Source organism: Saccostrea echinata, unplaced genomic scaffold (assembly GCF_033153115.1).
Source record: "Saccostrea echinata isolate AGI-Se365-2 ecotype Australia unplaced genomic scaffold, CSIRO_AGI_Sech_v1 ptg000022l, whole genome shotgun sequence".
NCBI classification, from domain to species: domain Eukaryota; kingdom Metazoa; phylum Mollusca; class Bivalvia; order Ostreida; family Ostreidae; genus Saccostrea; species Saccostrea echinata.
In genome coordinates, this window is record NW_026889771.1 from 17,212,957 (window position 1) to 17,226,373 (window position 13,417).

A 13,417-nucleotide genomic window follows, 5' to 3' on the forward strand; every position below is an offset into this window, starting at 1 on the left:
TCTTCTCTGGAACTGCTAAACTAATTTCAACCAATTTTGGCTTATAGTATCTATGGGTGAAGGGGTACAAAATTTTAAACTTCATGGTCCCTGTCCCCCTTGGGGCCTGAGGAGTGGGGCTAAAACCACCAAAATTAATGCAGTCTTTAAAAATCTTCTTCTTTACTCCTGGACATCAAGCAGTCAAACTGTTGGCATGATTGTAATAAGCATTACACCCTCTACCAAAATTGTGAAATTCATGGCCCCAGGGTCAGGGGTTCTGGTACTAGGGCCTGGCTATATAGATCATATAGTGGACATGCATTATTTCTTTGAAAATCATCTTCTCTTCTCCTGGGTATTAAACAAACTAACTAAATACATAGTTATGATGAGGAAGGGTACCTCTTCCAAAGTTGTGAATTTCATGGCCCCTGGGTCAGATGTTCTGGTGTTAGGGCGGAGCTTCTTTGATTATATCGCAAAAATGCATTAATTCTGAAAATCTTCTTCTCTGCGTCTGGGTATTAAATGAACTAACTAAGTACATAGTTAGGATAAGCTATGTTTAAATATTTCAGATACTCAGTGTCTCAAAATCATCAAACTTTGTCATTTGAGGCTTCTTGGTTCTTTGGAGTGTGTCAAGCAAAAAATAGGTCACTGTAACTTACTTTTAATATTTCATGGCTTTATTTAATTATTTCTGACAATGAAAGGCTAGGAGTCATCAAACTTTGGCAGTTGATGCATCTTGGTTCCTGGGAGTGTTTCAACCAAATAGTTGGTTATCATGATCTACTTATAATATTTCTTGGCTATATATCTAAATATCTCAAATAATAACAGACTTAGAATCATCAAACTTTGCCAGTTGTTCTCTTAGGTTCTCGAAGTATAACCAAAAAGTAGGTCACCTTGATTCCATTTTGGAATTTCTAATTTTTATTTCAGTATTTAAGATACAAAGAGGCTTAGAATCATCATATTTGTTAGTTTAACTCATTTGCGTCCTCAGATTATATTATGTCAATTAAAAAAGTAGGTCAGAATGACCAACTTTTCAGACAAGGCTCTATCCAAATACTTTGGATAAGAAGCTTGGAATCATCGTCGTCCGTCGTGCTTTAACATTTGAACATTTCCGCTTCTTCTCTGAAACCGCTGAACCAATTTCAGCCAATTTGAGCATATAGCACTTATGGTAAAGGGGAACAAAATTTGTGAATTTCATGGTCCCTGCACTGCTGGGGCCTGAGGGGTAGGGCTAAAACCATCAAAATTAGTGCTATCTTTAAAAATCTTCTTTACTCCTGGACATCTTACAGTCAAAATGTTATCATGATTGTAAATAAGCATCAAGTCCTCTACCTAAATTGTGAAATTCATGGCCCCAGGGTCAGGTGTTCTGGTACTAGGGCTGGGCTATATAGATCATATAGTGAAAATGCATTATTTTTTTGAAAATCGTCTTTTCTGCTCCTGGATATTAAACAAACTAAGTACATAGATATGATGTGGAAGGGTGTCTCTTCCAAAATTTTGAATTTCATGGCCCCTGGGTCAGGGGCTCTAGTGTAAGGGCGGGGCTCTATTGCTTATATAGTGAAAATGCATTCTTTGAATATCATCTTCTTGACTTCTGGGTATTAAACTAACTAACTAAGTACATTGTTATGATGAGCAAGACTGCTTCTTTCAAAATTTTGAATTTCATGGCCCCTTGGTCAGGGGTTCTGGTGTTAGAGTGGGGCTGTATTGAATATATAGTGAAAATGCATTAATTCTTTAAGAATCTTCCTTTCTGCTCCTTGGTATTATTTAAACAAACTAAGTGCATAATTATAATAAGCATTGATGCCTTTTCCAAAATTGTGAAATTCATGGCCCCTGGGTCAGGGGTTCTGGTGTTTGGGCGGGGCTCTATTGATTATACAGTACAATTCGTTTTTTATCATACCGGTTTTATATCATACTTCTTTTTTTATCATAGATATCTGAAACACAAAACCATTTCTTAATAATTCATTATAAATTTTGTCTGTTATTATCATAGGTAAATGTATATACTTCGCTTACTATAATAGAAAATGTCCGTCCGTAATACTTTTTTCACACCTTTTCACTCTTGGGACAATCAACAAAACAAAAGATAACACCTATCTACACCTGTGGTTCATGCACTGTCGCTTGTCTATACACAATGGCTTGATTTTCACTTTGAAATTTGCCGATAGTGAAAGACTGGGGAGATTAGTCACACTTCAGTGCACTTACCTGAGCGATTGACAGGGAGTCTGTTTATTTCATGAAGTACATGACAGGATAACACGAACTCTTTTTTTTCATAACTTATTTTCTTCTTATGTTAATCTTGAATTGTACGTTCGTAATAAATACGTTTTACCAAATGTGTTGAAACTAAATTTAGTGTCAATATTAACCCAAGCTTTCTTACGCTTGGTGTCTGGATCAATGTTCATAGTTAATTACATTTACAAAACTACCTGATTAATTAAGAAATAATTAAGTGAAATTAACTCTTTCACCAGTCTGTCCAAGCGGCTTTGAATGCATATGCTCATCAGTGTATCAATTAATTTTAATTATACGGCGACATTAAGTGTAAATAGGTAATTTTTTTTATGTCTACTTTGGATGAATAAAAGAAACAATTTGAATGCATGCTTTGCTGCTGTGTTAATTTATTTAATATGCGACCAAAAAAAAAAAAACAAAAAAACAAAAAAAACAAAACAAAAAAAAAAAAAACGAAACGAAACATTGGTAATTTGAATTGACCATAAATTAAAAATGAAAGTAGATCAAAATAAACAAGATGGATGCCAAGGGATCTAGAAGATTGAGTTTGAAGCGTATTAAGCTTTATTTAAGTGAATTTATTTATAATAAAAAGTTGAAACAGTAAGTAAATATTGTGAAATGATATGTCAATTAACTTGTATTTCAAATAAACCTAAAAAATCGAAATCATATGTAACGTAAGATGTATAATACATCCAATAATTTACACAAACGTCGTATCGTCAGCCGTCCGACAAGAATTTCAGCCGACTATGGTTATTATAAAAGTCGCTTATTATAAAGTTTTGGCCTGACAAATAAACTATGATAATAAACGAATTGTACTGTATAGTGAAAATGCATTAATTCTTTGAAAATCTTCTTCTCTGCTCCTGGATATCATTTAAACAAACTAAGTGCATGGTTATGATAAGCATTGATGCCTTTTCCAAAATTGTGAAATTCATGGCCCATGGGTCAGGGGTTCTGATGTTAGGGCGGGGCTCTATTGATTATATTGTGAAAATGCTTTAATTCTTTGAAAATCTTCTTCTCTGCTCCTGGATATTTTTTAAACAAATTAAGTGCATGGTTATGATAATCATTGATGCCTTTTCCAAATTTGTGAAACTTATGGCCCCGGGTCTGGGTTCTTGTGAAAGAGGGGGGGGGGGGGGGGGGGCTCTAGTGAAAAAGCATAACTTCTTTGAAAATATTCTTTTCTGCTCCTGGTTAAAAAGAAAAAAACTAAGTGTATAGTTAAGATGAGTAAGAATGTGTCTTCCAGAATTGTGAGTTTCATGGCCCCAGAGTCAAATGTTCTGGTGTAAGGGTATGGCTCTATTAATTATATAGTGAAAATGCTTTAATTGTATTAAATAATTCTGTGTGCTCCTTAGCGTTGAGCAGATAAACAAAGTGCATAGTTATGATGAACAAGGGTGCTTCTTACAAAATTTTTAAAACTTGTGGTCTCTGGGTCAGGGGTTCTGGTGTTTGGGGGAGGGGCTCTATTGATAAATTGATATGTATATAGTGAAAATGTGTTGATCTTTTGAAAATCTTCAACTAAGTGCATAGTTATGATGATGAGAATACCTCTTCCAAATTTGTGAATTTCATGACCATGGGTCATGGTTTCTGGTGTTAAGTTAGGGCTATGTTGAATCTGTAGTAAAAATAGATTGATTCTGTGAAATTCTTCTCTGCTCCTGGGCATATCGGAGGCAAACGGAGTAAAAGTTTTGAGAGCCATTATCTATAATGACTTGAACTTTTATATAGGAGCTGTGGCACACATAGTCTCAGAATTTCTCCAAACTCTCTGTGATAAAAGTCTTTGATACCGTAAACTCAAATCAGGCAAAAATTGGTTGCTACATGTCATGGTTACAATAGCAACATGTCCTAAAGTTTGAAAAATGGCATTTTTCATTTGTTTAGAGTCCCATAGTTAACGTTTGCAGCAAAGCAAACAAGTAGCAATGACTGTTTTTGGAAGTTGAAGGCCTGATGTCTTAAATGCATGATAAACATGTTTGGTAAATCAACTTTATCATACATTACTAGTGATGGGACATCGGTTAATTTTCATAATCGATCATCGGTTGGAATCGGTTACTGCTTCCGATGCGATTTTACCGATTATAATCGGATTTCATAGTTTTGTATACAAAAAGCATACAATTACAATTATTTCATATTATTTCTTGAACATGAATATATAAAATATAGGCCTATAATATATTATTTTCTTTGTTGTTTTGCTTCTTTTACACTTTCGAAGCCTAAAAAAATTTTTGTTTGTTTGTTTCCTGTAACATTCCCAAAAATGAAGGGTCGAGAGGTCGGGAATTTTTTTTTTTTTTTTTGTTATGAATAATGGGGTCAGACATCTCGGGACTAAATTATCCAGGTGTTATATTTACAGTGGACACCCAACATGGCTGCCTAGCAGCAGAAAACGAACCTCAAAAAGTTGTGGGGGGGAATTGATTACTCTTTATATTTAAGGTAAATGTTGACTAAGTTGCATATTTTATATTTCAAATAAAAGATACAATTAATATTTTTTTGAATAAAGAGAATCAGCTGATTGATCAAACCAAAGAGCAAACACAGATTTGGCAGAAAAAAATCCACCCGGGGGTAAATTGAATGGGTCGATCGGGTTACAGGAAACAAACAAATTTTTTTAGGCCCTATATATGCACCTTTCGGTTCTTAATCACCTCTGCTTCATGCTAGTTGGCTAGTATCAGATGCAGACGCCATTTTCTTTCATTAAGAAGAAATAAAATTTAAACCAGAAATGGATAATTGCATTAGAAGTATGTTTCCGATGATCGATTATGAAAAATTATAATCGATCATCAGAATCGGTAGCATTTTTTCATCGACAATCGATGTTTTCTGATTATCGGTACAACACTATACGTTACTATGGAAACAAAGTATTCAAAAGTAATAATTTTGTTCGTTTAATTTTATAGAGTTATACACTTAAGAATAAAAACAATTATAGGTTGAAATGCAAGCAAATAATAGACAAAAGATCCTTGTAACAAATACCAAGGGCGAAATATGATATTTCTTATAGGATATCAACAGTTGCCATGGTTTTAATACCATGAAGGTATTTTAAATTTACTCTCTTAGTGTTTTAATTTTATCCCATCTTTTTAAAAAGCATATTTCTACATAACTGATGATCAATTTTTAAAGGTGTTGGTGTGACCCTAATTTTCAGATTTCAAAAAATTCTAATTCAATTGTCTAAATAGAGCATTGCTATGGAAATAAGCCAAAAAAATATACATAAAAATCTGAAAAATATTCTGTTTCCTTGGATACCTACTCTTGTATGTAGATTCCCAAAACTTTTATGATTGATATTTATGAACAATTAACTTGACTTTCAATTTTGACTACCACCCAATCTCTGTTTGGATGCAAAAAGCTGGCACATGGGGTTTAATATTGATATAAAGTTAACAAAATTGAACATTTTCCTTTCTTGGTAACCATAGCAACAGTGTTGTATTTTTCATCAAACTTTATCAATATATGATATTCAACTTTAGTTCTACCAGATAAGTACTATTCAAGGTGAGTCAAATAATATGTTTCTTGATTAAAGGGTAAGTAAATTCCTAAAGCAACAAAAAAGTATCACTTTAAACAACTGGTACGTTGTTTCCATGGTTACACTGCAAGGTAACAATTAATCCCGATTTTTCTTATGTTGTTGGTGTTGCAAGGTCCTAAGGATGTATATGTGCCAATCATGAATTTTATTGTTTTTCCTCAAGATAGTAGCATTAACCCAATCTTAGCAACGAATTTTGCATGGTTAAAAGTTAAAAGATAGTACAGAAGCACAAGTACATTGTTAATAGTCTGCATGGTGATAGTGATAAATGGGGGACAGATCAGAACTTAATTTATGAGTTGTTACTGAATACTAGACTAATTATTTTGTTGATCATGATCATCCTAATTCTCTTGCTTTTGGGCAACAAAGCTTCATCTTTCAGTTTATTTTATACTCTATTGATCTCTAAATTGTTGTATTATACTCAGGTGACCAATAAGGCCCTTGGGCCTCTTGTCTAAATGTTTATGATACCAAGAAGCTTTGAGCAGAAGTGATAGAATTGTACAATTTATCAGAAGAGTGATTTTAGGTCCTTGGGTCTTTTGATTTATATATTAAATTGACAAGCCAGTAAAACCATCCATTTTTGCTAGAAAATTAGGATTTTAGTGCTTTAGCATTTACATGTTTGAATTTCTTAATATGCATATTTTAATTGCTATTGCTCTGATGTCATAGGTGTCAATCCTAGTCAAGCAGAGAACTTACTGTTTTTACAAAACAAAATCCATTCTTGTGTCTTGTAAACATGACAAATAAAAAAAATAATGATAATTGGATCATTGACAGTAAGTACAGTGTAAATATAGTGGTACAAATGTATTTGAATCAGCACAGAGTTCACTAGAGAGGATTCAGGAACATCTTTTTATGTGCCGTAGACTTTGCAATCATTTGAACATTAATAATTTAGACACTAAATAAAGGGGAAACTTAAATTTCTCATAGCTTGAAATACTTACAAAGTCAAAATGTAAATCGTTCCATTCATACGATATCATGAGTTGTCATCAGCTCCTTCTTTGGTTTCATACTATTTGTTGGCAAATTTACTTGGTTATTTCTTTATGATAGAGGTTCATGCTTAAAAGATGTTCTTCCAAAGGAATACTGTCAATAACATAGTTCCAACTACCTGCAGATTTTGGTTGATTTATTCAACACCAAACCTATTCATTGTATTTATCCTTACAATTAGCTACTCAAGAATTGACACCTATGATGTTTCAGTACCATGTGACTCTCTATCTAATTAGTGGAGATTTTTTATTTCTTAGACAGTAGATTATTGGCATTTTTCATCTAATTATGACTGTTTTCAACCTAATTAAATGGTAAAATGATAGTTATATGAAACAAAATTATTTTTAAGAAATTTAAAAGTGTGATAAAAACCCTTTAACAAAATTTTTTTCACCAGATATCGGCTGATGAAAATTATTTATTTATGGCCTTTGCACAAGTCTTAAAGTTTACCCAAATAAAGTGTTTATCAACAAGAACATTATAATATGAATTTCATTTTTTTAGGGCCTTGTCAGAAAAAAAGTTTCCAGTACTACCTCACCTTTGCCAAGGTAAATTCTTCAGCTATCTTTGTTCTGTAAATCTGGTTCATTGTAATCATTATGATATCTTCACATTTGAGTCATGCTTGAAGGGATTGCAATGCTAATTTTGACAGAATTTTTAAAAAGGAGCATAGACACAATTTTGAAGTTAAGATCTTTCAAATTTTTTGTACAATGTAATGACTTCCATGTTGTGAGATCATTTCAGATCAGTATATTACAAGAGCCTGTCTGTAAACTTATTATATCTGAAAATTGTTAAAACTACAAATTTTAGAGGTGTTTAATTACTACCCATTCTTGCCCTTTCAATTCAATTGTGTCTATACCCTTAAAGAGAGCTTTTTTCATTATCTTTCCAAACAAAGAAATGAAAGGACACTTTATTCAGAAAATAATTATTTACAGGTTTTTGAGTTTTTAGCTCACTTGAACAAAAGTTGAAAAGAGCTTTTCTGGTCATGTTATATGTCATTTCTCTGACCATCTGTTAACTTTTTTATATTTTCTACTTATACCCATTCTCTACTTCGAGGGAAAGTTATTAAGAAATGGGAAATTGTGATATATTTCGGTCTTTTGAAAATCTTCTTTTCAAGAACCAGTGGGTCAGAAATATGAAATTTGCATTAAGTGACCTCAGTTAAAGGAGGTTCAAATTTATACAAAATCTTGACCCCTGGGGATAGGGTTGGACCACTTTAGGGGAAAATATTTGCATAAGTATATATAGGACAAATATTTCAAAATTTTCTGAAGAAGAACATCAAAGGTCATGGATAGTCATATCAGTACCCAAAGGTAGGGTGGGGCCACAAGAAAAGATCAAACATCAACATGGAAATGAAGTTACAAGACTGTAGCTCTACTGGATTGAACTCATAACAGAAAGAGAAAAGTAGCATTTGGAATTGAAGCTTTGCTACAACAATAAATAGAAAAATGATCCTTGGTTTAATCTCTTTTTGTGACAAGATTTATTGCAATCAGAATAAAGATATAGGAGAGGTAGCTTTTTGAAATAATTTCACAATTTTTTTTTAAATTTTTTTTTTTATTTTTATTACCCCATCACATGAATATGATAATCAATAAGTTTACAGCCAAGGTTGGGGAGCCTTGGATTCTGCAAACTAATTTGACAAAGTTCTTATACTAAACATACATCTTGTGACAGGTGAATTTTTATATAGGCCTACAAAAAAAAAAAGAAGAAAGAAAAAAACAGTCACACCTCAGTCATACAAGACATGTATATGCAAGCTTAATTATTTAAATTATACAAAAAAAATCATTGTTTCAATAATAAGTAGTTTGAGCAGCAGGGGGTTCAGCTCAAACAGAACAATTATTCAGGACTTGTTCTAATGGTAGACAGTTCCATTTTCTGTCAAATTTCTCAATATCACAGTTTTTTCTTGTAAATATATTTCTCATATTTATAATAATACAAAATTTCATTTTTAGCTCCTTCAAATGAAGGAATTTGTTTTAAACATCTTTTTCGGTATATGTGCTTCTTTACAATACATGTTATCAGATTTGCAATGTTATAATACTTATCATATTTTCCAATAATAATGTCCAATTTATTCATTGCAATATCAATTCCAGATAGTTCTTTTATCCAATCTTGAATTTTTTCCCAGATCTCACTTACATATTCACATTCTCGAAGTAATGTCCCAGTGTTTCTGGATGTACATTACAAAAAGTACACAATTCTGATTCTACAATCCCAATCTTGTTTAAAAATGTGTTTGTTGCAAGATTTCTGTGCGTAATGTGGTATTGGAACCATCTAATTTGCATGTCATTTGTAACTTTAAAAATAAGACTATATTTAGTCTTCCACCAATTACTGTTCACATCTAGATTAAACTCTTTTTCCCATTTCAGTTCACATTTAGGTTTTTTCCAACTATGATTCAAAAATACATTGTAGTAATCCTTTGAACCCTTTTTACTTTTTCTTATTATTTGTAAAAATTGTGGGTAAAAAGGTAAGTTATTAACAATATACTCTGTATTGTAATAAAGTTCTAGTTTGTTTATACTATTTATAATCCCGTAATACAAGGTAAATGGTGGATAGAAATTGTACTGATTACAGAACTCTTCATAACACATTAATTCTCCAGTGTAATTGTAAAAATCTAATATGTAATAAACACCTTCTTCAAACCATTGTTTATAAAATACACTTTTGCTATTAATACATATTGATTCATTAAACCACACAGGACTCAAAATACAGTGAGTCTCGATACACTTTCTTAATTCTAAAAAAGCTGAAAAAACATCAATCCAAAAAATATTTGTACTGGTTTTAATATATAAGCTTTTGCAAAAAAAGGTCTAAAAACTGTTATCTGTGATACATTAAAGCAAAGTTTCAATTATCAAGTGTTTCCAGCCGGATTTACATGTATCATCATAAAAGCGGCGAACCCATGTAACTTTCAAACTTTTAGCAAAAGTTTCAAGACAAATCATTTGGAAACCTCCATTTTCGTAGCTTTGAATAATATCACTTTTTGCAACTCTTGGAGTTTTAAAGTTCCATACATACCGATAAAAAATAATTTAAATTTCTTTTAATATTTCTTTTGGGGGAGTTGGTAAACTAATTAACAAATGTGTAATTTTTGGAAGAATCAATGATCTAACCACAGTAATCCTTCCTACAGTTGATAAAATTCTGCGTGACCATGAACATATGAGTGCTTTTATTTCTTTAAGTTTGGGTGTGAAGTTTAATTCAAACATAGAGATACTTTCTAGGTTTCACAACAATTTTGATTTTAGTAACCATGGCAACATCATTAAATTAAAAAAAAAACAATAAAGACAATTATGTATCTCAGTGTAGTCTACGTGCTTGCCAAGTAATAATAAAATCAGACCAAAACTGTAGGAGGAGTAATGTTTTGAAAGGATTTCACAGAAATTTATATTTTTAGTAACGATGGCAACACTGATTATCAAAATTAAAAACCAATAAAAAAAATTATGTATCTTAGTGCAGTCTACTTGTGTGCCAAGTTATATTGAAATCAGACAAAAACTGTAGGAGGAGTAGCGTTTTGAAAGTATTTCACAGAAATTTTTATTTTTAGTTACTAGCAACATAGTTCATCGAAATCAAAAACCGATACATAGAATTATGTATCTTAATGTGGTCTACTTGGGTGCCAAGGTATATTGAAATCAGACCAAAACTGTAGGAGAAGTAGTATTTTGAAAAATTGTTTACAAATGGACAGACAGACAGACGGACAGATGAAGAACATCTTACCATCGCATAAGCTCTTCTGGTCTCTGACCAGTAGAGCTAACAAGATGTGTTCATGAAACACTGATGCCCCCACATAACAGCTTACGGCAAAGTTTAAAGTTTCTCAAATGCAAGTCAAACTCAAAGCTTAAGCTCAAGAGATCAGAAGATGTTTGTACCTAAAATAAGGACTTGCCTTAATGAATATACCTGTGAAATATGAAAGCTCAAGCACAAATCATTCAAAAGTTACGAAGGTTAAAGTTTTTTTTTAAAATGTATCGGACTCCAAGGTCAAGGTTAAAGGGTCAAGATTAATGGTACACAGGGAAAAGTCTTGTCACAAAAATACACACATGAAATATGAACTGTTTTGACCAAGGTTAAAGTTTTTCAAAAGTTGGTCAATCTCCTAGGTCAAGCTCAAAAAGGTCAAAATTTTTAGTATCTGAAGGAAGGTCTTGTCTCAAGGAATACACATGTGAAATATGAATGCCCTAGTTTTAAAGATACATACCACAAACAAATTTTCTTATCTCCCACACAGAAGAGTTACACTGGTATTTTTTCAATATTTCTTTCACTGGAAATATAATTAAGAAATTTTAATTGTGCAAAATGTAAATATACACTCTTGAAAATGTCCCCAGAAACTTTGCTGTAAGAAAATTTTACAAGTTTCTTAAATTTTTCAAAAAATATATGAAACTGTTAAGTTGTATTTTCTCACTTTTTATCAAATTATGTGGCTTGGCAAAACATTAAGCTGTTCAACTAAACAAATATCACTTCTGAAGTGAAAGAGGCACCTATTTTAGCAAAGATATTTGAATTCAAAAGAAAAAATGTTTGTGTTATTTATCTTTAATGTTCAAAAGTTATGGCCAAGGTTAAAGTTTTTTAAAAGTGAATCAAACTCTAAGGTCAAGGTCAAAAGGTCAAATATATTTATACATAAGGAAAGGCCTTGACACAGTGAATTCACATTTATCTTTCGAAAGCCCTAGCACCAACTGTTCAAAAGTCATGGCCAAGGTTAAAGTTTGGTACATTTTTGCAAAAGTGGGTCCAAGGCCAAGGTCAAGAGGTGAAATATGTTGGTACCTAAAGAAAGGACTTGTCACAAGAAATACACATGTAAAATATGAAAGCCATAGTTTCAAGCAATCAAAAGTCATGGGCTAGGTTTGAAATTTCAAGGACAGATGGACAGAGCAAGAACTTGTGTGCCCCCGAATCTTTGGTTACAAGGGCATAAAAGAGTTCCATTATTACTGGGTAGTCAAAAATAAATATGCAGATTTCTAGGGTTATGCATATTCAAGTTTGTCCAGATCATGGCCCTACAGGGGTAAAGATGGCCACAGTTAGGAATCAAAGTTTAACACAGAAACATTGTAAGAAAGAAATCATTAAAAATCTTTTCTAAGTAACAGCAGGGCCATGATAAGTGATACTGACTGGCTTTTGTAAGAAGCCCAGACTTTTCAAAATTTGTATTGAACTGTTATTTAAATGACATTTTCCCACTTTTCACCAAATTTTGTTTTATCTCAGACTTAGACATTTGAAAATGTAAATATTAAAAGATAAAAACAGGTTTTTAGCTCACCTGAGCTGAAAGCTCAAGTGAGCTTTTCTGATCACCCGTTGTCCATCGTCCGTCCATCCGTCTGTAAACTTTTCACATTTTCAACTTCTTCTCAAGAACCACTGGGCCAATTTTAACCAAACTTGGTACAAAGTATCCTTGGGTGAAGGGGAGTGTAAATTGTTAAAATAAAGGGCCAAGTCCCCTTACAAGGGGAGATAATCAAGAAAAGACAAAAATAGGGTGGGGTCATTAAAAAATCTTCTTTTCAAGAACCACTGGGCCAGAAAAGCTGAAACTTATGTGGAAGCATCCTGGGATAGTGTAGATTCTAAATTGTTCAAATCATGACCCCCGGGGGTAGGGCGGGGCCACAATAGGGAATCCAAGTTTTACATTGAAATATATAAGAAAAATCTTTACAAATCCTCTTCTCAAGAACCACTGGTCCAGAAATACTGAAACTTATATGGAAGCATCCTGAGGTAGTGTAGATTCTAAATTGTTCAAATCATGACCCCCGGGGGTAGGGAGGGGCCACAATAGGGAATCCAAGTTTTACATTGAAATATATAAGGAAAATCTTTACAAATCTTCTTCTCAAGAACAACTTGGCCAGAAAAACTGAAACTTATATGGAAGCATTCTGGGGTAGCGTAGATTCTAAATTGTTCAAATCATGACCCCCGGGGGTAGGGTGGAGCCACAATAGGGAATCCAAGTTTTACATTGAAATATATTGGAAAAATCTTAAAAAATCTTCTTCTCAAGAACCACTGGTCCAGAAAAGCTGAAACTTAAGTGGAAGCATCCATTGTTCAAATCATGACCCCCGGGGGTAGGGCGGGACACAATAGGGAATGCAAGTTTTACATTGAAATATATAAGAAAAATCTTTTAAAATCTTCTTTTCAAGAACCACTGGTCCAGAAATACTGAAACTTATATGGAAGCATCCTGAGGTAGTGTAGATTCTAAATTGTTCAAATCATGACCCCCGGGGGTAGGGCGGGGCCACAATAGGGAATCCAAGT

At 32.8% G+C, this 13,417-nt stretch overlaps 1 protein-coding gene across 5 annotated transcripts in view; it reads left to right on the plus strand.

Annotated features, from left to right (window-relative positions):
• The window catches only part of LOC133190566 (uncharacterized), an 83,550-nt gene that overhangs the window by 68,320 nt on the left and 1,813 nt on the right, over window positions 1-13,417 (plus strand). For all 5 annotated transcript variants that reach the window (XM_061326265.1, XM_061326263.1, XM_061326260.1 and 2 more), the window contains one exon: window positions 7,475-7,521. In XM_061326265.1, coding sequence (XP_061182249.1) covers window positions 7,475-7,521 — 47 coding nt within the window. The remainder of the gene's footprint in view (window positions 1-7,474; window positions 7,522-13,417) is intronic.